The 27744-nt window shown below is 39.4% G+C and overlaps 1 protein-coding gene across 2 annotated transcripts; it reads right to left on the bottom strand.

Annotated features, from left to right (window-relative positions):
• On the bottom strand, positions 1-27744 carry MFSD14B (major facilitator superfamily domain containing 14B). 2 transcript variants are annotated; one of them, XM_050329460.1, is made up of 12 exons: positions 27600-27744; positions 16032-16124; positions 12930-12992; positions 11712-11839; positions 10742-10856; positions 9326-9544; positions 8065-8178; positions 7442-7513; positions 5310-5422; positions 4346-4443; positions 2483-2640; positions 1-966 (listed from the first exon to the last, which is right to left on the bottom strand). In XM_050329460.1, the coding sequence occupies exons 1-12, from the start codon at positions 27636-27638 to the stop codon at positions 763-765; spliced, it is 1416 nt and encodes a 471-aa protein (XP_050185417.1). In that variant the 5' UTR covers positions 27639-27744; the 3' UTR covers positions 1-762. The 2 variants fall into 2 exon arrangements, with proteins under 2 accessions (XP_050185417.1, XP_050185416.1); XM_050329459.1 differs by having other exon boundaries at positions 16032-16127; positions 27600-27704.

The following is a 27744-nucleotide window of genomic DNA, read 5'->3' on the forward strand; positions in this document are numbered from 1 at the left end:
TTTTTCTGACACTGCTCATTGTAAAATTAAAATCCGACCTTTTATAAGTAAAGCATCACTGTGATGTGGCTCTCTGGTGCCATCTGGATTTGCTTTAACTGCTCAGAACTGAGCATTCTGGAATGTGGGTTTAAGACTTCCATGTGACCCCCATTTATGGGTAATGACTGTCACGTGTGATCACACACACTCAGAATTCTGTCCTCTCAGTTTCAGCACTGCCTTCTGGTAACTACTGGACTTCTTGTTAGTACGTAATATTAGAGAATGCTACTGATAACCATTGTTTCAGATACCAGAACTGCATGGAGATCAGTCCCTCCTGGGTCATGGAGACTACACGTGGCATAGATGCAGACAAAAGGCATAAGAAATGCAAAACAAACTTTAATGGTGATGGCAGAAACTATTCTGGCTCAAACCTATTTATTTTGCATTACGGTGCAACTTTGGGAATTGAACATTCAAAGTGTTAAGAAAACCCCCATTATCTCTGCCTACTCAGGCTTCTACCTCATACTACAATTCGACACAGCATCTGCAGTCCGGCACTGAGCAGAACCACATCAAGCTGTGACCTGCCACCCCAAAAAACCCCTCCTGCAAGAGTGACATCAGCCTCAAGTGTCCTATGGCACGTGACCCTCTGCTGTGCGCAGCTGCCTTGCCCTCAGAGCGCAGGCACTCTGCGCCTCCCACCCAGCTCCCAGAGCTGTAGTTCAGGGCACGAATTCATTCCGCGGTCCCCCTGGAGCTCAGCCTTCAGACGCTGCTGTCTTGCAGCAGTGGCTCAAAGTCCTCTCCGTTGCTTTGGTCTAGGGTGCTGCTCAGACTGCTGCCGAAGCTGCTGCTGTGTTTTTTGGTACTGCTAGCTTTGCTGTTCTCGGGAATGAATAAGGCGACAAGGAGAGACAGGAGAACAACGCACGCTCCAACCAGGAAGGGTGGGCCAGGAACGATGGCTCCCTGTGGCAAAACAAGCACATTAAAGAATTCATGAAGTTTCAGACATTGAGTTCTGCGTTACGAATTACACCACGAAGGCAGGAGACAGTGGGCAGTGCATTTACGATGACTGGGAAGTTTTTGCAAACAGGTTCATACGTGCATTGCAACACGAATTCTCTGCATCCACAATGCCCATGAATTCCTCACCTGATCTTTGCACACTGATCTAAAAACCAGAAACAAACAAAACTATCAATTGGTAATAGGATTGCCTAGCAGATGAAACAGATGTTGACTGATGCTTCTTTGTAATTCCTTTTTTACTTTAGGCACCATGCCTGTTAAATCAGCAAGACTCCTCTGAAGATTAATAGAATAAGGTTTCAACATCCAGAAGTACAAATATTTAACTGAAATTCAAACTGAATTTCAAATCCTTAACTGAAATACAAATCTTTAACTGAAATTCACTTTTCAATGGCTGACGTACTTTAGAATCAAGTTATCCAAATAAACAAGCGTCCCCAAAAACTAATATGTGAGTGAGGAAAGCAACAGCAGGCTGTGCACTACAGACCATTCTCACCACAGAGAAAGGTTGCGGGCATGTATGAAAACGTGGTATTTCGACTTATTCTCTCTTGCTTCCATGCAGTTTATTTTAAAATTTAAACCACAACTTATCCACATTTCATAACCATAATTAAAAATAAACACCAGAAAGGTTGTTAAGACAAATTTTAAATCAGCCAAGTTTGATGACAAACTTCTACAAAAGAAAGGGTCAGCAATGCAGATTATTTTTTTTTTTTAATCTGAAACAATTTTCTGCATCCAAGTCAATTAAATAAAAATCAGAAGATGAAACTTGTCAACCCAGTCTACTTTTACTCCACTAAATGAAATGTACGAAGCCACTCTAATATGGGAGGAGGAAGGTAGCTGCAGTTGAGAACAGAGCAACAGGATATTTCCCTTCCTTCAACTCCTGTCACAATCAGAGGCCTGAATTTTCAGTTAATGGTCTCTACATGTACAGAATATAACCACATCAACAGAGTTTATATTAATGGTATTACTTAAATCTTCAAGAGGTGTTATGCACACACATACTTAAGGATATGAGAAACTTCCATAAATTAATACCCTCATTTGCAGATTTATCGAAGCAGCTTTTGAATATTACACTATTGTGGGTAAGAATCTTTGAAAAGTAGTTCTTTGCTCATTGCATTGCCAAGTGTTATTATTACTCTCCAAATTCAGCATACAACTGCACTGTTACCTCCAGTAAATTTACATCAATAGTTCTCTGCTTCTGTTACGATACTGAAACCAATCCTGCTACTCTTGTAAATCTAAATATTTACGATCACATTTAAATTATGAGCTACCTTAATGGTTTAATAAATCTGGGAGGTGAGAATTAAGTACTTCAGGAGTAAGATACCAAGATTTTAAATCAACCAAAAGAGACAGGTTCCTACCCTCGTGAGTTATACGCTGCAAACCACACACCAGATTCTGAGCTTACCTTGTCAATGGGAGCTTGCACTGCTTTTTTTCCAGAAGTCTGATCAGGTAGTAATTCATTCAGTTCCACGTGAAAGAGAAAGAAAATAAAGCCATACAGTGCTGGTCCCAGGCCATTGCACAGTCCTCTTATTCCAGTTATTATTCCTTGGACAACACCTAATGAATTAAAAAAAAAAAAAAAGGTAGGATTTTACATTTTTTTAATCAAGAAACACTCAGAGCTGTAAGTGCATTCTAATGGCTGTTTCAAAAAAAGCTCAATTCATAATTACTTATGCATTCTAAGATCCAAAGGAATACACTGAAGACAACTCTGTTGGATTAAAATAATCCTCTGCATAACCATAGTTCTGTCACTTACCTTGCAGGCTACTGGAAGCAATAACAGAGGTGAAATTTATGTACAGGTTTCATTTTATATTAGAGTTCATCCACCCTCTCCCAAAGCCTACAATAATGACAGGAGAGCTCAGGTGTGGTACCCATTCAATTTATTTTCAAGTGAAATTTAGAGTAACGTATCTACCTGTTAGGGATCATGATTGACAAAATATGCACAAACTGTGACCAGGATTCGGGGCAGTAAATTCAAGTGTACTGCAGTAAATTCACAATACTTGACTGGCTGCAGTTTTACAATGGATTGCTTTAAAAGTTTGATTAATCAAAGTGCTATAGGTATACTTCTGTTTCAACTTCAGTGATTTTGACAACAGTGCAAAAACTTTTCTGAAGATGTTACATATTAAGATACTACAAATTGCCATTTTTACTACACTAACAGTGTTTGTATCTGCTGCCTCCTTAAGGCAGTAAGATGTAAAATGGAAGCAAAGAAAACATGCCTAAACGACAGCTACCCAAGTTTTTACTTCCTGGGCTGACATGCAAGTTTAAAATCCTCATGCCACCAGGTGGCGAAACCTCACCCCTGGAACCACTGAAAGCCTCAGCTTCTGACACCAGCTCCCTCTCTTTGAGATGAAGGTTCAGAGGCTTCTGTCAGCTAAACTGAACTATTCATTCCCTGATATAAACAGAAAACAAGTCCTTAAAAATCTTTTAGATGTCTCTATCAGAAAAAAAAAAAATGGGGGAGAAGGGAGTAATTTAAGAATTCCATGTAAAACACTGTCTTTTGCACCTTTCAAACCCAACAGAAATCTGCCTTCTGGAACAGCACCTGCTTGGTACCACTCATATCAACTGCACTGACCTAGCTTCACGTTGTACAATGTTGAAGCAAGACTGAAACTTACAATGTACATATACAGGATATTTTTCTATGAGAACACTGAATTTAGTTACTATACACCAGTGATGACTTTATTTCCTTTTCAGTGAAGAAGTTCTTTCTGACTGTACGTTCCTCTTCACATCAATAAATTCTCTGTCTTCTCAGATCAACTAGTTACTTTGGTTTCCTTTTTTTATTCCTAGAGATCTGAAGTGTTACATTACACAGGGACAACTTTTCCACAAAGAACAAGGCTTCTTGCATACACTTATTTTAATCTGGTAAAATGTGTTTTTAGTTTCTATTTTAAAAGCAGTATTGTTACATTAATCCTCACTGCCTACTAAGAGAATATTGTTTGTAATAATGAAAGGAAAGACATAAAAAAGCTTTCGTTGCTTTTGTAGTACTTTTAAAGAAAGCTAAAAAAATAGCTGGTCAGACATGAACTATGTACTTTGCAATGCAAAAATCCCTCTCTATGTAGCTTGGCAGTCTTCCACAACTACTACCAAGTAAAAATATTACTCACCAAGATAACTGAAAGTACAGCTAGATAACTCTTCTGCTTCCTAAACAGAAAAAGAAATATGATGCCTAAACAGGAATTCATTCAGTACTCACCCTGTTGATCTGCCTCTGCATTTTGTGAAACCAGAGCACTGATTGCTGGGAATGTGATGCTTGACATCGCTGCTATAGCTCCTGCTGCCCACATCATCCTGTGTTAAGTACATAATTTGAATTAGAAATGAGACTGTAATTACTGCCCACACCCCCAAAAGGACCACTAGGGCGCCCTTATTTAAGGATTAATGTCATTTCAAAACGCTCTCATTAAAATACCTAAGGACTAGAAATTATGTGGTTAGAACCCTCTTCCTGCTCCCCTCCCATAAATTATCCTGAAGCTGTTAGAAGAGAATACCACTTGATTTTCTTCTGCACTAGCTATTACAGCAGAGAAAAGGAGGGAAGGGGAGTGAAATGAGCATTCCCTCTCCAAACACTGCACAAACGAACACGTCCCCAGGGTGTCCCAGTGAGGCTCCTGTAACTTGCTAGGAAGTGCTCTGATAAAGGAACAGCATTCATTGCTGTCAGTAGGACAAACCTGGTAAAGAAGAAGCTGTTCTAGCTTATGGTTCTAGCTGTCTTTACTTACAGGCAGTTGCTCCTACAAAAGAAGCTCTAGATAGCTTCCAAGACCAAATATAACTATAGTAAATACAGCATGTTAGAAAAACAGAATAAAGAACAGGTCCAGGACCTAGTGGAATTACAAGAGAGAACATGCTACTAATTGGCTTTTAAGAAGAAGTTTTAACCACATTCTTAGATATATAAGAACCAAAGCGGTGCAAAGACTCTCTTTTCAAAAGGGTTGTTAGTGCACCACAGGTATGGAAAATTCTATCATTCCTACGTATGCAAAATACAGCCCAAATTTTGGTAGTGTAATGAAAATGAGAAAGCCTAGTCCACAGAACTTTTAAATACTCATGACCACAGAATTAAATTGTAGCATTTCCTGGGAAAAAACCTTCTGTTCCTTAACAGGCACATACCTATGAAAATGTGAACTTACCAAGGCTGAGATCCAAAACCATACCAAGCCAGCTGAAGGATTTGAAAGCCAAGGCCAAGGAGAACTGTGTTTTTGTTCCCTATAGACCTCATCAAGATACTGAGAAACACAGTCTGCAAGAGAAATCAGTTCACCCAAAAGTTGTTTTAAAAAGCCAGATTTTTAAAGTAATTTCTGCTACACAAAGTAATTCAGAAGACCTTTCAACTGATGACAAAATTCATATTATTTGTGCTCTTATTTCCCTTGTATTAAGTCCAAAACACAGATGAGTCATATCAATACTAATGTACAAATACTCTTAACTCTAAAGGGGTTTCTAACTCAGGACATCAAGAAGCATATGTATTGCCTTCTCTACAAATATTAGATCTTGGTGTCTATTTCTGCTGTAAACAGGCTTTCATTTCCACCTCTACAATGCTGCTTCATTGCATACTAGAAAGTTCCACAAAATAAAAGCTGGTACCAAGTTAAGACAGTAGAGGCTGGACATGAGTTGAATTTACCAATATCTACAAATAGTAGAGAAAAAAAGACTGTTAGCTCAGGAAAAAAAAAAATCAAACCTTTTTCGGTCAGGTGAATTATTATCCAAATTTACAACTAAAACCAACAAGGATATCCTGCTGCTTTTTCAATTTCATCACAGGCACTGAAATTTGGCCAAGGCCAATTTCCTAGGCATCACTAACTATATTTTCTGCTGACCTTTTACACCACTGACACAACTTTTCTTATTCACATGTGGAAGATAATCCTAGTGGAAGAGCAGTGTTTCTCAGCTGTTACAAGTGTTACTGCTGAGGGGGAAGGAGGTCTCAATTCACGTACAGCAGTAAGACACTCGTGGTAAGAAGGCATCTGTTCCTAGAAAAGCAAGTCCATATGGACAACTGGACTCAGTTAACAGAGCACACATTTCCATTTAACAGGAGAAACCCAATGCATCAGTTAAAAAGACTGAGAACAGGAACCAGGAGGACTTAAGAGCAGAGCACACTTCCTCTCCTGTTTTTTCTCTTCCTAGTTTTCTTGATTCTCACCCTGAGACAAAGCCAGTTGGAATGCTAAATAGCAAAAATACAGTAATTCTATCTACATATATTCAGTTCTTTCTGGATATATCCAACATGCCAGCACAAAACAAGCGTTTATGAAGCAAAGATTATTTCAACAAGCTACACTCTTCAAAGAGTTCAAAAATAAAGAGAGTTTCCTCATTTTAACACTGAAAATTATAAGCCAGAAGGGCAGCCATTTGAGAGATTTTCAGCAAAAACACTCGTCTGCCTGAAGTATGACTGGCAAATGTCAGTGAATGTCACATCACCAGAACAAACCACAAACCCAGGATTAATACAATGGCTTGAATTGATAGTGAAGGCCACAACTGACGCCAGTAAAACTGGTAAACACTGATGAACGTGTTGTTTACATCAAAACAGTAAGACCTCCACTCTGCTAAAGATGGCAGCAAGGATATAACATGCTGTGTGTGCCCTTCCTCTCCTTGTTATCAAAACAGGAAGGCAGACTGTACCCATAAAGACACCAAAGATCATATCATAAAAACTCTTGATTTCCAAAAGATACAAAGGACCTGTTCAAAAAACAGCTCGCTGTTGCCAGCTAAGAGGTATGACAGCAACACACCAAGGCCTCACAGCTCCTCAGCCTCCAAGCTGAGCTTAAGTAAGTCTGGACAGACCAGGCCAATATTGGCACTGTTTGTATCCAAGTCTGATAACGTGAGCTAACTGAATAGGAGCAAGCAGTGTGACTTTTGCTTAAAATAACACATCTCCCTTTCAGAAAGCCTTGTGCTAGGTAACCAACTTCCTGCATTATTTTAATAATTTTTAGTCAGATTTCTAGTGAGTTTACTGATCCAAGGTTAGCAAATTATAGTTCCATTTTGTGATGCCAAGACACTGTATTCCTAAGGAAAGCTGATAAAGAGAAGGAAATTCACACATAATGCATAATGAATAAATGAATACAACCCTTACTCAACGCAAGACACACTGGCACAGTAGAACATGTAAAAAGTTTAGAGACAAGCTTAAAGAAGTGCCTGCCTCAACACTGTTTGTACTGTTTAATAAAGCACTATAAAGAATAAAGCTTACCTGAGCTATTATGGACAAAATGCCAACCACAGCTATAAATGCCGCAATGCTACCAGATCCGAAACCTATAATCTGCAGAGAGGCAGAAAATGCATGAAAAACAAATGCCAAACACAACCCAGGACAATCACGAGCAGAGCGATATCATATTCAAAGAAAACACTGAACCCTGCTTATACTCTGAATCCACACTGGCAGTGTCCCCTTTTGAGAATAATCCCTGACTGCTTGCCAAGACCATAGAAGAAAAAAAAAAAAACAAAAACAAAAAACTAAAAAAAAGGGACAGAGGAAGTCATATATCCGGAAACTAGAGCTCTCTCTCCCCCCCATAAACACAACAGCTCTTCACCAGGCAAGATCTCACCTCAAGACCCAGAAACTGCTGCACTGAATGGGAGCAAAGGTCTGCTTAAGGTTAACACGTGCTTAAGCAGTTGTAGGGTTTATCATCAAGAGCCAAGTGTTATTCAGCTCTCTGCTTAGCAAAGTGCCCTGCCTTTAGTTTTAAAGCTGTATTTTGCCAGAAAGCGGGTTTCTGAGGAAAGTCTTCAACAAGAAACAGGTCTTAGGGAATAATTATTTAAACATCCTTATGGATATGTGAAGACACCAAGATTTACCTGTCTCAAGTACAGAAAAAAACTAGAATACTGGCCAGCCTCAGGCAGGTAGGAGAGAAACACTGTAATGCAGATCGGGAGAACCGCAGAATCTTTTCTAACCTTTTTCAGAGACTGTAAAACAAAGTAACATAGCAAGGATTGGAATATTTATACGAAGTCGAATGAAAGCATAAAGCAAGCAGCAGGTAAATTTAGTTTTTCTTAAATCCATTTTTACACATGCATTTACTCATCCATTTTACTGTACCAAAAAAAAATAAAAATCATACATGGAAACTGTTAAGGTGAATGTTAAGTTAAAAACAATCTCATTATATTAAGTTTTGTGGTACTGATTCTTCTGCAAAGCTTCCACTAGATTTTTGAAGACACTGTTCAGTGCCAAATTACAATTATTCCCTGAAAACAGCATCATATAATATTTAAGGAAATGCAAAGCATCTTCTAATTGATCTCCATAATAACCTGTTCTGAAAGATGTTAGCAAATAACATAATCTGTTTCTTGTCAAAAATCATTAGAGCATTTTTCCCTTCCTTCTTTTACCTGTTCACTCATGATATTAATTAATTTGAGGAACAAATGCACTGTGGAAAAGAAATTCTGTAACTGCAGTCTTTCAAGCATGCCATTCCTCTCTCAGTATTCACAACCAGCTCCTAGCAGGATGCATCTCATGAAGAACAATCACTCCTTCCTCTTTTAAGATATCAAGGTGTAACACAAACACAAATTGTATAAGTGAACAAGTTACTACCAAGACTGCACAGTAAGTTATAGACTTCTTTTAAATAAGCCTGTAGATAAATCAGGATTAATAAATCCACTCTGTATTAGAAAGAAATCACATGTAACCAAAACTGGAAGTCAAGAGAGATACTGCCAAAAGTACAAACATAAAGTGAATATGGAAAATCTTAAAATATCGACTTTTGTGGTGTGATAGTTCAACATTTCTCTTACAATAAAATAGAGTATATAAGTGACAAAAGTACAGCATTTTCCCCTGGGCTTTCATATGAAACATTATTTTCAAATCAAAAATTATTTAATGCATAAAGTTTGGCTTGATTTTGGTTTTTAAATGTATCTAGATCTTTTTGGGCAAGAACAGAGAAGCAAGATTATGATATACTGAGTAGTCAAGCTACCACTAAGATTAAAGATTTCCCAAGATTACAAAATGCAATTAATCATTATTATTATTACTTATTAATCACCAAATATTTAGTAATTACTTAATTGAAGCGCATCTTACAGCGAAAGGATCTGCCTGCTCCCACGATATAGAAGATCCCCAAGAAGCAGGCCTCATTTTTTCTGGCAGAGATTCAGGTACAGCCAGCAGGATGAAGCAGATGTCCACAACAGCCACCACCGTGGCCATCAGCACGACAAGACTGTCCCCATAGCTGGCAGACAGGTACGCTCCAATGGCGGGACTCGTCACCAAACTCGCTGCGAAGGTGGCTGATACCTACGAAAAATCAAGTGTTGTAAGTAAGTTTCACTATAAAAATAACCAGAGAAAGGTAAAATAGCAGCTAAGTGTTTTGTTGTTGTTGTTGTTGTTGGGGTTTTTTGTTGCTCTTTTACGGTTCCCAAAATAAAAGCATAACTATTTTTACACAGTAAGTAAGAACACAGGCTAGAAACCTAGTTTTATAGCAATTTAGGGGGGGAAGGTACAACAAACAGAAACAGACCTCATTAAAAAAAAAAAGCATTTTTGTCTATCGCTTCATAGAATTTTAGATAAAGCTGTTTCTGTCAAGAAAAAACTGTTTGAATGCAGGCAAATGTATGCTGCAAATACACCTATGGCCCTCTTTGTATGTAACAGAAATAAAGTGGAAATTTCAGAACTTTTAAATCTGCTTTGTGCTCTGCTATAACAATACACACAAGTCCAAGAGAACTAAGTCCTTTATTTTCTTAACTACTAAATCAGCATCTGAGTAATCATATATCCATTAGGCTAAAGATAAAGGGAACCCTTCATAGCCCAAAGTAGGATATAATCAGCCAAAAATCAGTTCAGTGAATATCTGCATGGTGAAAACAGATGCACAGCAGACACTGGGATAAAAGATGTTCAAAGGCTGAGGGCATCTACCAACAGATCTCCAAACCCTAAACTAATATAAATAATAGGAAAGTAAACTAAGCAGGAATTATATTACTATTGAAAGTAGTAATACAGTTTGTACTAACTGAATAATTTTCCTCATCTTTTGCTAATTAAGAAAGGTCATGACTAAGCTAATAAAAATACTGCATTATGCCTTTTCATCCTTCCTACCTGTTCTGACTACAGGAAAAGACATTCTATATTAAAAAGAAGTCATATGAACTAAAAGTGCAATTTACAGGTGATAAAGGTATGGCTGGATGAAGCACTAAATAACCTGCACTGCCTTTAACAACACTGCATGTTCTGCTCGTGAAACCTAAGACACGCTTTGTTACACATGCCCCTCTGTGCAGGCAAAGCTGCCAAATTTTTATTCTGTTCCTCTGAGCACACAGCACCCTGCTCATCGCCTGAACTCTTTGTCTCGAGGCATGGTTTCATTCCTTTACCAACCTCTTGACATTAATCAGAAAACAATCTGTGCATCAAAACACCAGTTCAACAGGGAGGTCATAATCTGACAGGTTTAGCACATCTTACCAGTCCATAGGCTGTAGTTCTTTCGTGCTCCTGTGTCACATCAGCTACGTAGGCAAATATTACAGAGAAGGTAACAGAAAAGATTCCGGATACCGAAATCATTGCAAAGTACCACCTAAAAATTTAAAAGCAACAATCAGAAAGTTCGAGCTAAGATCTCTTGCTTTTTATCTTACTAACAAGCAAGTTTGGATTTAAACTTAAGAGAAGTGTTCCTCGAGAACTAAAACAGAGCTTTACTGGAGATTAATGTTTGTGCAGTCTCACTTAAGCACTGGAAAACAGCACCTTAATCTTTTACATTCTTCTGTTTCCTTTACATCAGCCTAAAAGAAGTGGCCCCTGTAGGACATGAAGGGATTTTTACACTCTCAAGTCTAAGTCAAGAAAAACAAACTATTTTAGAACTAATTCTCTCAGTCAGTTAAGGAATAAACTATCATATTATGCTGTGGAAGCTGAACTCTGAATGCATTCCATGCGCATGAACTTCTTTTGTAATCAAGCAAGTTTCACAATTAATGTAAATGAAACTGAAGTTTTAACTGAGGGGTATTGACTTTGTTTCAAAGGCCTAATCAAAGAGATAGAAGATCTCATTTGCAGCAATTATACTTTTCGATGGCTAAGAAATGTTAAGGTTAATTTAGCTTTAAAAACATGTTTATTACTGTCGGTCATCAAGGGGAAAAAACTGGCAGATGAGCATAAAACTGAATTAGACAGGACTATCAAATCCTTTCCAGTACTGTTTTACTTGTGTGAATACAGTTACTAAATCACATTTCATTATTTCCTCTTTTAAGATACTCGGTTTTAACAGAAAAACCTCTTAAACAGAAAAGTTCCAGAATAAGGCAGTCATGTCTTGAAAGCAAAGCTGCTTTCCTGTCTTATTGCCCCTCTCCCATCTATCCAAACTACTCCTCTGATTGGATATCTGCTCTACTGACAAGTCTGTACCACTTACCATGGGCTTATTCTCATTAATGGAATCGGGACACAGGTGAAGAAAACCGTAAGGAGAAGGAAAGATTTCCTTCCCCATGCATCTGAGAGAGCACCTATTAGTGGAGCACTGAGAAAGGACAAAAAACCCTGGGGCAGAAGAAAAACAATTAATATGTCTATATATACACATTTCCTTTAACCACTATATAAGGAAGGACTAAAACTTAAAATTGATTTGAAATTAAACACAAAGTTGTCAATAACTGAAAAAGTACACAATCTTTTCTACAATCTAGTTTTCTGTGATTCTGATGTTTTATGTTTCCAATCTATTAAAAAAAAAAAAAAGAAACAGCTTATTTTTTTAATTCAATATAGAAGTATCACAGACTGAAAAACCTTCTTTAAAAGCTCCAAAAATACAGTCTAGTTCCACAAAGGACATTTTTTTAGCCTCTATCAAGAGACCTCGTGCTAGATTTCAAACCCAAGTTCCTCTCTAATTGAAGGGTCTTTTGGACTGTTCTAAAAGAGAGTTTTGGGTAACGTTAACTGTTCTCTGAAACAAATTTAAGGTAACACTTATTGCCTTATGTTAAGTATTCATTGTGTACAGTACATCTGTACACTGCAAGAACTACGAGGATCACTTGAGCAAGCTTGGCAACTTGAGATTATGGGACACCATTATGCTATTCCAGTGGCAAAGGTCAGAGTGATGTACTGATGAAGGATCAAACACCACATTTCTCAGCATTTCATGAAGAACTGGTATCCAGGCCTTCATCTCAAATCTGTTCAGTGTTACATAGAATTAAAATAAGTAAAGGGTTTCATAAGTCTGTTAACTGCAGAACTTTAGCTTAGAAGAACATTTTCCTCCACATTAATAAATCTTCACTCATCAACCCAACTGTGCAGTAAGTCCAAACATCAGTAAATGTATAGTTCTGTACACTGGAAGTCTACTCCAGCTATATTTAGCTCACCTCTGTTATTCAAATACAGTCACTCTCAAGTTTAACGTAAGTGTACAGTGAACTGCAGTAAATCCCTGTTCTGCCAAGTCCTTACAAGGTAAGTGCCACCAACTACAAAAATTATTTATATGCATACTGAGAAAGACACTTTGTAAGTTTTTTGGGTTTTGTAAGTTCTTATGGAGATTGCAGGTGAGACAAGTTAAGATACAATAACAAGCACAATATTGAGGTCAAAGGTTCTAAAAAAATCTTACCTTAACACCTTGAATAAGACCATTCATTAAAAATGTATGATGGGGAAATGTTTCATGTAAGACCTGACAGGGAAAAAAAAAAAAAAAAAAACCAACAACATTATTTGAATCAAGAGAGACAGAATAAAGTTGATTCCAAGTTTAAATTTGATTTGTAAAACAGGATAGCTCTACGTGAACTTGTATTTTATCCCAAAATAAAAATAAAAAAAATAAAAAAAACCCAACCAACAACCAAAACAAAACCACAGAAAATTCTTATACTTCCTATTTCTCTTCATAAGAAGTTACTAAAATAAGAGGATCGAATGTTCTCCATGCAGTAAAAATTACAAAATTTTTTATATAGCTAATTCCTTCAAAAGATTGACTCAAAAATTGTCAATATTTAAGAGTGAAAATGAGATTCTGCTACCTTACACTGATGAGGAAGAAGAGCAACTGAGCAATTGCAACTAGTAACCATGCAGTCAGAAACACTTCTGATGAATGAGCAGATACTGACAAATAGTAGCAAGAGTTCTGAGTGTTTAAATACAGTTATAAATTCATTTAAGGTGCTTTACCAGCAGTCTTAATTCAAGGGCAAGAATGTTAATCTATGCTAAACAGATTTACCATAAATATGCAAGAGAGTTAAGGGGCCTCACAGGTGCTACAGGGTCGATTAAGAAAAGTTATTGAAGTGATCAAAGCAAGTGTGCACACAAATTCAAATTAGTTTGCTCTTTATTTAGAGATAAGTGCCACCAACTACAAAAATTATTTATATGCATACTGAGAAAGCCATTAGACTGAAGAAACAGAATACTGCCCTGTCACTGAGAAGTGTCAGCATCGTTTTTCAGGGATGACTGGGATTCTCAAATCATACGCTTAATAAAGGTGGTGGTTCTCATATTAACTACTGCTTGGATAATTCTTCTCATTTATACTCCTTTTACTTTCTGGTGTCATCTTTTGGTTAGACATTTAAAACAATTTTTCACCTGTTAGATCACCAATCTGATTGGATGAATGGAAGAGAAAAGTCAGGGTTCAAATTAGAGATCCAAAAGCAGATACCTTCTAAGTTAAAAAAAAAAAAAAAAAAAAAAAAAAGGAGCAGAAAACTTAGGATTTCCTAATCTAATTATCTTTCTATGAGGTGTTTTTTCCTGGGAGGCAACCACTGCTGATATTGGTTTGAGTTTTTGAGATTAATTTCTGTTACTTTATAGACTAGAGAAATGCAAGTTGACAAACCGGTAGAGGTGACTGCTTTACTCAAGTTCTACCAGCAGATACATATTTAAAAAAAAAAAAATAATAATATTGAAGACAGAACATGTCAGTAAGTGATTAATATTGCTTATGGTGATTTACTAACATTGGCTTACAAGTACATAAATAAAAGTAATGGGCATAAGGTTTGGGCAGTCCGTGGCCAAAAGGGCCTTTTTGTGCTTTATAAACACCTTAAATCTTTTCTTCTCCAAATACAGTGTCATGTAACAAACAGTACAGCTTTGCAGGCAGATGTCAAAAGAAGTGAAAAAGCAACTTAAAAAATTAAATGATCTCAGCTATCGTAGAATACACGCAATTTCTTTTCACAGCACACAACATTTTAATAAGATTGAACGTTGACAATGACCTGGAGAATCACGACAAAACCACGTAAAATTTGAGTGACCATGAGCTTTGATCAACAGGCCAGGCACTTCCATTTCTGCCTCCCCTATCAGACAAAGCTGCTCGAGCAGAAGTGGACAGCTGGCACTGTTCAAGGGCTGAACCCAGCTCATAAGAAATCTCTGCATGACTCCTGGAACTGCTGGCTGACAAGCAGGCCAAGGTAAGTTACCCCAAGTATGCCAGAAGACAAGAGGGTGCAAAGTATCAAACCAGACCTGAAATTATTTAAACCAAACAGCAGCCTTCCAGTGAGTGCAAAGCTGAATACAAACAAAGAAATAAAGATGATCACCCTCATCTGTGGAACTATTTCACAGGGAGCACACTGCTAGGGAACTACTGAAGAACCCACCTAACACACAGTTTCATTGAAGTGGATGGTTTTTTGCAGAGCCTGTAAGAATTACGATTTACATATTTATCCCTCTAAATAAGAAGTGTCAAGCGTGGGCAATCTGAAGTTGAGTACTTTGGTTAAGAAAAAAGCAAAGGGAAAAAAAAAAAAAGAAATAAGAAAGATCACTCAGGAAGCTTCCCTGTATTTTGACACTGGCAGGACACTGTGACAGGATGGTCATTAATGAGACACCGGCTTTACAGAAATGTCTAACTGTTTATAGAGAGACTTTTTTATTATCAAGCTATGTTTAAAAGTTCAGCGATTGCCTTTAGAAAGGTTAGAGAAACACACTTCAAGAGTTACGCAGATTATTTTGTTTGAGGTTTGGGTAAGAAAAATAATTATCTCTTTCAATCCCACAAAACTTTGCTTGTCACATATTCAAAGTGCTCTCAGGTATTCACTGATGAAAACCTGGACTAATAAGAGTTTTAATGGTTTCTCCCTGGCGGGCCCAATTTCAGTGAATGAGATGCATGTCCTCAGACAAAACGGTTCATATCCTATTACCAAACACAAATTACGTGTTTATCTGGACAACAACGTAGTTCCAGAACAGATGAAGTACTCATGAAATCCGTGTCTTACATGAATGCCTTTACATTTTACTTTCAGTTACTTGCTGGTAACACAGCCAGACTACAACAGCAAACACAGTTAACTACAGGTTGCGTAGTTTATTCAGTTGTCACAACTGGGAGATGAACTGAACTATGAAGAACTGAAAAAACAGAATTTCCAGAGATATTTTCGTCAACAAACTAAACTGATGTTACTCTAAAAGGCAAGTAAAGAGCAGGACAGCATATTGCTAATTTATTTTTCATTACCTTTCAGTCTTTCAGCAGTCCAGATCTCAGCTGCAGGATACTAACTACTGCACAGTGTTGAATGCTAAGACTTCTGGAATTCAGGTAACGAGACAGGCAGGAAATGTAAAACAAATTAAAACCCAAACCCCTAGGAACTGGAATATTAACATTTGCCATTACTGCCCAGATAAGAGCTGATGAATTGATACTTACTGTCAGCATTGGAGTTGTCAAGAGCCCCCAGGCAAAGAATTCTAGAAATATGACCACCACCGCATGGTATACGCTTGGCCGGCCAACACCTTGCTGCTAAGAGAGAAAAACACATGCAGTGGTTGTACACATCCAGCTCATTACACTTGCAAACATCTCCTACATTTTGAGCATAACCAGTTTTCAGGATGACCTACAAACCACGCCCTTGGAAACGACAGTAAGCCAAAAGAGGGAGGAGAAAAGCTATCACAAAACAAATAAAAGACCTCCAGGGAACTCGAAAAAGTTTGTTCTCTTGAATTCTTGCTGACTGAAGAGAATTATTTGCTCTGTTCCTGACACTGCCTGTACTGCTCTCACCTTCAGCATGCCTTTAAGCTTCCTTCCCCTTGAGCATCGTTCACAACCCTTCCACATTGGTGTGACAAATGGTACACTTCTCCCTGCTACCTCCACAAGCGACAAAAACAGATCCACTTTATGAAGACCGAAGTGCTGTTTCACCCAAACTATGGCTGTGTGCAAAATCAGAAGAGCAACAGCTTTTGTATTTGAAAATGCCAAAGTATGAGAAAATAAAGGGCTACTTATGCCAAAGACTGAGGAGCTATTTTACTGGTCAACAATCCCAGAAAGAATTACCAAACCATTGAAGTGCTCATGATTCTCTGAAGCTGCTGCCATTCAAAACTCAAGGATTGGATCCCAGACAAAACATATAGAATGTTTTTATTTAGATGAAACGGGCAGAACCCTTGGGTAAAGCACATTTAGGCCAAACTGCTGCTTTCTTTCTTTTTTTCCCAAGCAGACTCAAGCAGAAGTGCTGAACAACCCAGTGGCTTTCAATGGAGTGACAGCAACAGCTGACAAGGGGAGACCGACAGATGTCATCTACCTAGACTTCTGCAAAGGCTTTTGACACAGTGCCACACGACACCCTTATCTCCAAACTGGTGACACATGGATTTAAGGCATGACCTATTCCATGGATAAGGATATTGGCTGCATGGATGGATGCAGCCAGAGAGCTGTGGTGCGTGGCTCTGTGTCCCCATGGAGGTCAGCAACAACTGGTGTCCCTCGGGGTTCCATCTTGGGACCGGCACCCTTTAATATCTTCATCAGTGACACAGACTGTGAGATGGAGACCGGTGCAGCTGACACAACAGAAGGAAGGGATGCCATCCAGAGGGACCCGGACAAACTTGAGAAGTGGGACCACAAGAACCTCGTGAAGTTTATCAAGTCCAGGTGTAAGGTGCTGCACACCTGGGTCAGGGCAATCCCAGGTAAGAATGCGCTTTGGAGAAGTCATCACTGAGAGCAACCCTGCAAGGAAGGACTTGGGAGTTCTCATGGCTGAGGGGCTGGACATGAGCTGGCAATATCCACTCACAGCCCAGAAGACCAACTGCACCCTGGGCTGCATCAAAAGAGGAGTGGCCAGCAGGTCAAGGACGGGATTTCTGCCCTCATGAGACCCCTCCTGGAGCACTGCGTCCAGCTCTGGGATCCTCAGCACAGAACACACATGAGCCTGCTGAAGTGGGTCCAGAGGAGGGACACAAATATGAGAAGCACCCATCCCACAACAACAGGCTGAAAGAGCTGGGGTTGTTCAGACTCCAAGAAGAGAAGAGAAGGCTCCGGAGAGACCTCACTGTGGCCTTTCACTACCTGAACGGGTCTTCTAAAAAAGAGGAAGAGTGACTTTTTACACAGGCAAAAAGTGATAGGACAAGGGCAAACGATTTTAAATTAAAGGAGGAGAGAGTGAGACTAGATGTTAGGCAGAAATTCTTTGCTCAAAGAGTAACAAGGCACTGAACAGGCTGCTGTGGATGCCTCATACTCAAAAGTGTTCAAGGCCAGGTTGGACGAGGCCCTGAGCAACCTATCCAGAGGGTGGAATCTCTGCCCATCGTGGAGGGGTTGGAACTACATGATCCTTAAGGTTCCTTCCAACCCAAAGCATTCTATGATTCTTTCATTTCTATCTTCCCATTGCCAGAGTAGCTGTTTAACACAGGTTTTGTGTTCTGAAATTACGCTTTCCCTTTCCCCTAACACCTGTGCCGCAAAAAATTGTTCTTCAGTGTTTCCAGCCATTCCAAAGCCACAACACTCCAACAGGATTTGGCAATTCTTAGAAAGGAGCAGTACAAGATTCTCAGCTAATACTCCCACAGATACTTGAGGTTTACTCAAAATATAAAAGAACATGTCTTTTGCTGTGCAACATAATAATTCAGACATCATCCAGTGACAAGTATCAACCAGACTCTCATTTCAAGCAGGTGGAGAGTAAGGAGAGCATGAAGCTCAGGGTCTTCCACTGAACCTCAAAGAAGTCAAGACAGACTATGATGAAGGAGGAGCAGAGACACCTTTGGAGTTTCTCCCCTACTCAGCAATGTTTATCCAAATTGGTAGAATTTACAGGTTTAGAAAATGCTTGTATTACAAGATTCATTTAAGCTAACAGTGTATAGCAAAAAAAAAAAATTAAAGAAATCCCTATTGCCCAAACAGTCTAAAAGCCTAAATCTCTAATAATTTTTAGAGTTATCAGAGTTTATCAAAACCTGTGGCAGTAGTGTATCCTACGTAATAAAATTCAATTTATTTTCCACATTGCAGCTTGCTTCAAACTGTGAACATTTGAAGAAAAGAGTTTTCTTTCTCCTTGAAAATAATATGATATGCATAAAAGATTACCTCTGAGAGGCCAATAACTTTCAAGCATTATTAACATTTCTCCATAGATTACCATGCAATTTTAAATCTCTAAATAACAAAGATTCCAAAGATTACGAGGGTAAAAAATTCTTCCTCATATAAGTCTGCAAGTACTTCTATACAACGTAACAGGACAAGAATTTTAAGAGTATTTTTTTGGCAATATGTATGTCAGTCAGACTAGCACTTAACACTGATTACACTGAAGTCTGAAGATCCCTTCCACAGTGCTTTCCTCTGGAGAAGGCAAATCTTATAGTATGGAGTAGTAGATAAGGGACTCCCTGGACTTTCTCCTGCCGCTACTTCTCTCACACCCTTGTATCACTAAGCATGATGTTGGGCCATAAACATCTGGTCTGTATTCAGCAAACATTTTTAATGCCACTAAAAGTTTTGGTCTGTTTGTGGGTTTTTTAATAATGTTATTATTACATGCACATTTGATTTGAGATTTACATGATCTAACAGAAAGATGATGTACACACATACTGAGAAGGACGTGCATCTTTTTTCCTCAGAAGTCACTTAAAAAAGTATTTTTGTTGCTCTGGGTCTCAATGAATCCTTCTTGGAGATCAAAACAGTCTGCAAATCGTTTCTGGCAGCAACCACAAAGCTTACAGCTGGCTGCATTGAACTACTTTAAAAAAAAAAAAAGAAATCACCTCTTGGTTTCACGGTATGACCTGAAAAAGTAGAATTTAAATCCTGAAAGGAAAATCCACCTGTCAAAATTAAGACAAGCATTCTGTGTCAAATATCCTAATAGCTACCAATCTCTGATCCACACAGACTGTCATTGATGATTTGCAGTTTTCTTCACAGCGTGTTAAACATCTAGATTAATTAAAACACAGTTGTGCGAGCGGCCGTATTGGGAAACTAAAATCATGAAACCAGGAAAATTTACTGGCATTGTCAGTAATGGACCCATGCAGACAGTTACTTCCGGATGCCCTTCTTTTCTGTAGGTCCCAAGAACTCTTTATCACAAAAGCTTCCAAATTTTAATCAAGCATCAAATTCTTTTTAAGAAAAGAAAATAGTTTATGACTGATCGTGTACACAGCCTGGTTCACAGGTTTTTAAAAAGGCAACAAAAACTCTTCACACATTTCAAACTCAAAGAGGCTTCTGAAAACACTTCACACCTGCCTTTACCATGAAGCTATATCAGAAGTAGTGGGTGTGTCTCATTTCTGCAGTGAGAAAACACTCTGCAACAGAACTGCCTGCAATTTACATAAAGAACTTTGAGCACGCAAAAAAAAATGGTTACAAACTTGAACCACAAAGAGCTTGAGGCATCTTGAACTTAACAATACGAGAACCTACTGAATTCCTCATGATTAAAAAGATATTAAAAGGATTTCAGAAATAGCGAAGATATGGTCAACATACAAGTTGCTTGCCTCATCCTCCACCCTCAAAATCAAAAGTATTTTTTGTTAAAAATTAGGTGCTCTCAGGAAAGGCTTAAAATCTTTTCTGGTTTTATTTTCTATGCACCTGGATCATCTCCATATGACAGACCAGTGTTCTGGCAGAGAAACGATGTATAAACATTACAATTGCTTTCAAATGCAGCTGTTGGTCAAGCTTTTATACTTGCACAATCAATAATGAGTAAAACATTGCTTAATCTCAAATGCTTAACAATACAAGTTTAAGGCCATCTGTATAAAATATGGAGTCCTAAAAGTTCTAACAAAACACCTACTATTTCTCCAGTTTTACACTTGTGTTCCTTCTATGCCTCTTTTCACTACCCAATTCTAAAAAAAACCCAAAACAACATTTTTATTTCTGCCATTATTTAGTCAGAATAAACCCAAAAGTTAATTTGAAGGTAACATGGAAAACTACTGGGAGGCAATACAATTTTTTTTTTTTCAAAGCCAAACAGCTGTTGGACATTAATAAATCCATGAGAGGATATCAAAATCATAAATACAGTTGGTAAGAACTGCTAATGGGGGGGGGGACACACACAATATAGTATCAGTAAGAATGCCTTATCTTAGACCTTCTGAAGAACAGCTAGTACAGTTAATCCTAAAATACTCAACAGCAACATGTAATCTTGCAGCCAGTTGCAGATCTCTGGAGCAACGTTAGAATTGACAGTATTAATTTATTCACACATATTTAGGTAACTATTTATCTGTTGATTTAAATCTGTAATTTAATTATTAAAATTGTTAGAACGGCTGCAAAAGCACCATAACATGAATTTCAAACACGCTTAAATGTTTGTGTCTCTTAAGAAATATGCTTATTTCAGAAAAAAACCAAAATCACTTCTCACTGTTAAAATCCTTAAGTCCTCCAGAGCATCCTTTCAAACGTTTCATATTTTGATGGAGGCCATACAGTCTTGCCAAGCAAATTAAGCAAAACATTCAGTTGGATAAATACAGCATGCTTTTTTTGCTCCCATTTGCGTGAAGCAGCAGAGCCCCCTGCCCACAAAGCTGGGCACAAGTTCTCCGTCCTCGAAGGGTTTGTTTCAAACCTGCTCAGGCCTCGAAGCTGACCCTGTCCTGAAGGGGAAGGGATCTCCCTAAAGTACCTTTACAGTCGAATAATCCTATTATCTGTCAAGCAGATAAAAACCAAACTCAAGCTGAACTTCTGAACTGACAAACCACAGGAACTTGCCTTTCTCCCCACCACACACACCACCCTCTGGAAATTCCTTCCCACCAGGAAACAGGGTCTCTCAGGAGAGCCTGCTAGCTGCTAATTTACTTCCAGTACAGACACACTTTGCAAACAGCACTCATTTTCCTTCTATAACATGTGCATTTAGATAACAAATTTTAGTACTTTCTTTTTTTTTTTTTTTTTTTAAAGTGACTACAGAAACATTTTCCCCCCACAGAAACTAACTGGTAACAGTACTTATTTTTCACACTACCACCTGCACTGCAGTCCACTGTGTCAACTCTCATGTTTTGAAGAAAACAAAGAACTGAACTAACAGAATCACAAAAACATCTCCAGAAACATGATTTCATGTATGAATCATTCATATCTTGAAGTTCATGCCAAATTATAAAGTGCATTCCCTTTCCAATATTTTGCTAGTTTCTCTCCAAAATTCAACAATTTCAAATGCAAACTTTTCCTGGTAGGCCTCTCTAATCATTTTAGCTTATTCTTGCACAAAGAGAATGCTCCAATCCATCCCACTACATTACAGATTCTCTTTTTGTCCACACATATTATTAGCCAGGTAGCTCTCTAGGGAATACTGCATGTTTACCTTTTTCTAGTGTTTTATTCTCTTTAATTTTCAAACAGAAGTATTTTGGATCAACATTAATTCCAACTGCTCCTCACAAATGCTCCATTTGTCAGAACTGGCAAAAATTCAGTGGGAAAAAAGCCACAGAGCACAAATGAAAGTACTTTCTAATCCAGTACAGCGTTTTAGACACGCCTTGTGAACTGCAATATACATCACAACTAATTCAGGTTACACATTGCCCAAACTTGTATTTCACTTGCAAAAGCAGATCTCTCTCTGGACTGTAAGAGACAGTGCTCTCTCAAGAAAAAGCTAAATCTTATTACACAGGTTTGGAGCCACAATTCTTTCTAAGAATGTGCAGATTCTGTAAAGAGAAGCTGTGCCTCAAAAAGATCCTGGAGTTCTTGAAAGAGCATGTATAATTAACGAGATCACATTAATAAGCTTTCTGAAAATTTAGTAAGCATACTCAAAGACGCTTATCAGAGGCTCTTAAAGCAAGCAAACTCCTCACAGAAATTAAAAACAAAATACATAAGCAAAGGGACGTTACCAGACCGGTCCCAGTGCTCTGTCCTAGCAGCTATGTAGCTCAGTACATTCATAACTGAGCTGTAAAAAAAGGGCAAAAGCAAAGTGACAAAGTTCACAGATGACAAAACACAGCTCACACTGGAAAAGTTATAGGGCAATGGTGAAGAGCAACAAAAGTTGATGGTAGATTGAAATTAAGGGAGTTGAATTCAACCAATCCAAGTATGAAAAAACAATTTTATTTCCACATATAGGATGACTACTATGCAAGAATGGGGTCCTGGAGAAAATAGTTCAGTGAAAGACTGAGTTCAGGGGTTTACTAAAGTGTATTCAAACATATAACCTATTAGGAAAAGGATTACCACTATATTACTGCATAAACACGTGATGTGCCTGCCTTGCTAACCCTCTGCTTCTCGTGTTCTAACAATTTTTATTAGATCTATAATTTTACTAGACCTACAAAAAGATCCTCCTCTCATCCCATGACCACTCGGTTCGTTCAGAAGCTTTAAGCAATACACATTACTGGATGTCTATTTTACAGAAGCACAAGAGGCCCACAGAAAGAAAAAGAACGCTGCCAAAGGTACAGAGAGAGGAATGCCGAAGCAGCTTCCTCCAAGCTGCAGTCAGAATAGCTGCAGTTATAACTGGGATTCAATGAACCGGGAGTGGCACGAAGGGTGTGGCAAAACAATTGTCACTGCCTTCTTGTACTAAGACACAAGGAAATAAGTGGCACTTCACATAATTTACACTTGGTGTCTGAAACATCTTGCTGTATTATATTTCCTCCTGGGAATACATTCCTGTTTAAAGTTTAGGCTGGATAAGCTTATGAAGCAGGAATCTTCTAAGGCACGTAAAACATGAACACCATTTCTGGTTCAGTCTTCATGGCTGAGGCCACTGAGGGAGGAAGACCAACCAAACAATTGCCACACACCTTGCCACATTCTGAAAGCTCAGCTTTAGACAGTACTAATTGCCTAATTAAGCTATTTCTTACAGAAATAACATATAACCATCACATTACGCTACACCAAATAACAAGCTGATTTATCCACTGCTGAAGTTTTCTTCCTAAAATATAGAAAGATATATGACACTGAGAACTCCTCTAGAAAGCTCCCACTGCTTAGTTAACTCACATAGTTCTCCATGGGGCAGATAATTACTCAAGCTCATTGTGCAGTGGTAGGGTTGGATCTCCAGCACCAAATTAAAAGTCATAATTATATAAAGCTTCTGTTGCTGTAGCCTAGTGTACTGCCCTCAAAACACAAAACTTTCCACGTAACTAGAACTTGGAGGGTCAGTAACAGTGGACTCATAACAGCAAAAGTGCCCTCTCAGTATAAATATAAGCCAGAGTGATTTGTTTTCAAAGACAGCAGCTAATCACTCCCGCACCACTTCAGACTCAGCATCAATTTAACAGGATGGGAAGATTCAGAATTACACTGGCCACCTTGAGAAGGCAAGTGTTCATCTCTAATTATTCAGGCTTACTTAACATGAAAAATAACTTGTGTAGGAGACAGCAGTGCTCCACAAAGGACTCAATAGCCACACTGACAACTGAACTATGTGTTTACTACTAGCAATCCAATTTAAATCTTACAAGCAAGAAATTTAAGAAACCAGCTTACTGAACTCACAGCTTTTTCAGGAAAGTCTCATAACATTAAATCATGCTGCCTTAGTTTCACCGTAGTGTATCTTTCATGAAATATTAAAAAGAAAGATGCTAGCAGTAAGGCTGAGAACCAGTAACCTACTGCTGCGTTAAAACAGCTTAAATAATAAAGGCCGACATAATTCCAACATGTACAGTTCAGAATGCTTTCATTACATTTCTAAAAAACATAAAGATCTCAGGCTTCACAATAGCTGGGGCATTTTATAGTGTCCCAGAACATTAAACTCAGGTGTGATTAATTCTCAAAGAGGTACACAGGTGTGATTTCTCTGATATCCCCTTTGGGGACTTCTCCCATAAAAGCACTTGATTTAGACAGTACGGCACTGTATTTTGTTGAAAAGCTTCCTTAGTGTGGCATTATTTTACCGACAATGGGTGCATAGAAATGAAGTGTGGGGGATCAATATTCTCAACATCTCACTAAGTTTTATACTACCAGTGCTCATAATTCTGATGTAACAAGATTGCACAAGCAGTAACAAAATGTCCCATGGCATCCTTTCTTTCAATTTCTGAAGCTCACTGAAATCATGGTAATACAGCCAATGAAAACTGATTTAATTGCACTGGAATTTACTTCAACATAACTATTGTTCTTAGGAGTTTTAAACCAGTAGCTCAATTCATAAGAAGTCATTTGTTGAGCATTTATATTTTAGTTCTTCAATTCAGAAGCCAATGCATTCAACAGAATGAAGTCAGTTACAGATAAATCAAAAACCAGAAGCTTGTTATGCCCAGGCTGGAGGGGAAAAAGGAGAAAGCCCTGACAGACTTGGTCATACTCTTCCCCTTTGTCCTACCAATCTGATGTGACAGAAGAGCAATAATGAAAATAAAAAATTGAGCCATTCTTCAAAGACCAAAGATGCAGCTCACAGAAATTTCACTTCTGTATTTACTTCTTTAGCAGCAGACAAAGCAGCAAGCTTCCCCTTTCAGAGGTCAGGGATGCACTCCCACCAACATCAAACAATCTCTGCAACTACATCTAAAGCCAAGATCCTGCCCCTCATATTTTAGTGTGAATAAGTTCTTTCAATGAAGTCTAGGCAGAGAGAGTTCTAGCAATGTGACAGCCACATGGGAATCACGGGGAGGTGCAGGAACCGCAGTAACAAAGCAGGAAACAGACTGTTCAGTCAGGAACTGAGACGCAGACCCGAAGATGATGTAAGTATAATTGCACTGCTGCTATACCAGTGTACAAAAGGTAAGGCTAGAGCCCCACTGCTTTCTCTTGTAGGAGATCCTTCACAGGAACACAAAGTCCTCTAAGCGCAAAACTAGGAGGGAGGGGGGAAACAAATAAACCCAGGAAGCAAAGCCTGAGATCATTTTATAAAATCAATAATTTACATCATTTAGAAGCTAAATTTTCAAACTGACAGGAGAACATATTTTAAGTACTCAAAAGCATTCTTTTAACACATACTCCCACTGTAACAAACATTCCATCCATTAATAAAAGAACAGGTTACTGACTTTGTCAGTTACGGACTGAATTTCCATTCGAGCTTTCTCCAAGTTAGAGAAAGAAGTCCTTTGGTACTTTCTAAAATCTTCCTACTTGTATCTTCCATTTCCTATTCTCTGTTCATACTTAACTAAATTCATCTGGTTTTCTTCTATATACTGGGATCATCCTCTATTTCTTTCACTACATCATCTGAGCGGATAAAACGGAAAGCTCGTATTTCTTAACTAAAACATTAACTCTTCTAGAGTCATTTTCCTAGTCTGACTTCAGGCGGGGTTACTGTACCTTATGTACACTAGAGTCCTGTACACAAACCTGGAACAGCCAATATAACAAACAGTAGACATCAGCTGCACTTCTTGAAGGCGCCAAATCTGCTTTTTGAAAGACGCAACCACTTCCAAAACGAACTGAAAGACTTGAGCACAGAACTGATGGGTAACAAGAAGCGTGAAGCAATCATTTTGGAATTAACTTACAGAAAAATAAATTACTTGACTAATGAATTCCATAGAATAACTTCTCTTTTTTTTTCACATTCTCCCTGGTTTATTCATGTATTAAAAGTACCTTAACGTGTTCATCAAATGCGAGTAACGTCCAAAGAACGTACGTGTGTCAAACAGGTGGTGTCAAGAATTATTTTTTTTACGTTCTTGAGCTCCAGCCATGATCACATTAATGCTACACCGTTAATGCTCAGTTAAATATACTCGCTCACGTTCACATAAAACAACACACTACCCTCTCTCAGAGGGCAGGCGACACACAAAGCAGACAGTGGCTCCCCGACACAAACTTTATGCTGTTTTACAACTTCTGGCATATGCAGTGCTTTCAGCATGCCTTATTTCATCAGTAAACGAACGTTAAATCATTCAGGAACACATGAACATGAACATATACTCTAAAAAAAGTTATTACTAGACAGCAAGTCCGGCTGTGAAAAAACATTGAATGACTTCAGCATCGCCTTCAAAAACTGTCAGTGACAGGATCATCTGTTTTGTTACTTTGTGGGTTCTTCTACCCCAGATTAAGCTCTGGCCTCGCTGCCAACAAAACAGGACGGGTTGTATCGCCTCAGCCAGGAGCATCCTGCCCGAAACACGGCACCTATCCCCACTCACTGCGGAAAGCTCCCGAGGTGCCACCTCTGGCCTGCTTTCAGGGCACCTGCGAGCACACACGTATGGAGGGACAGGCTTAATCCCCTCGAAAGACGTTTCTGCTGGGAACAAACTACGCACCGCTGCCACGCTTACAAATGCAGCCTTCCTCAGGGAGATGCTTTCAGGAGAGCGCACAGATCGCTCCTCTGCAGCTTCCCTCGCTCGCACAAAGGCACTTTTAGCGCTCAGCGCGGAGAGACGAAACAGAAAGCGCGCTGAAGTCACGAAAACTGCAGCACTTCAGTTCTCAAAAAAGGGGCACCTCCTGGAAGCCCGAAAAGGAAAACTCAAGCTTTTACCTTCCTACCACGCCGGGATCGCCCATTTCGGGAGGACAAACGCGTTTCACAGGCACCTGCTCCCGGGAGCGGCTGCTCGCCCGGCAAGCTCGCAACGAACGGGCCGGGGCCGCAGGGGCGAGCAGGGCACGGCCGCACCCCGAGTCCGGAGAGCCCTCCGGGGGTCAGCTGGGGGTGTCCAGAGGGGAACCAGGGGGTGACCAGGGGGTGACCAGGGGGTGACCAGGGGGACAGCCGGCCCCTCACGGGCGGGGTGAGCGCCGGTGCCCGCTGCCCGCCCGGCCCGCACGGCCGCCGCAGGGCCAGCGGAGGCCCGCACGAAGCCGCCGCCCCCGCCCCGAGCGGCCCCGGCCCCAGCCCGCACTCACCGCGCCGCCCGCCCTGAGGCCGGCCCGCCGCACCAGCATGATGCAGCCGCCCCACCTGGCGCCGCCGCCGCCGCCCGACGACGACGATGACGACGATGGCGGCGGCGTCCGTCCTCCTCCGCCTGCCGGGCCGGGGCTGGCGGCG

Source organism: Myiozetetes cayanensis, unplaced genomic scaffold (genome assembly GCF_022539395.1).
Source record: "Myiozetetes cayanensis isolate MyiCay16 unplaced genomic scaffold, myiCay2020 scf4, whole genome shotgun sequence".
NCBI lineage: Eukaryota > Metazoa > Chordata > Aves > Passeriformes > Tyrannidae > Myiozetetes > Myiozetetes cayanensis.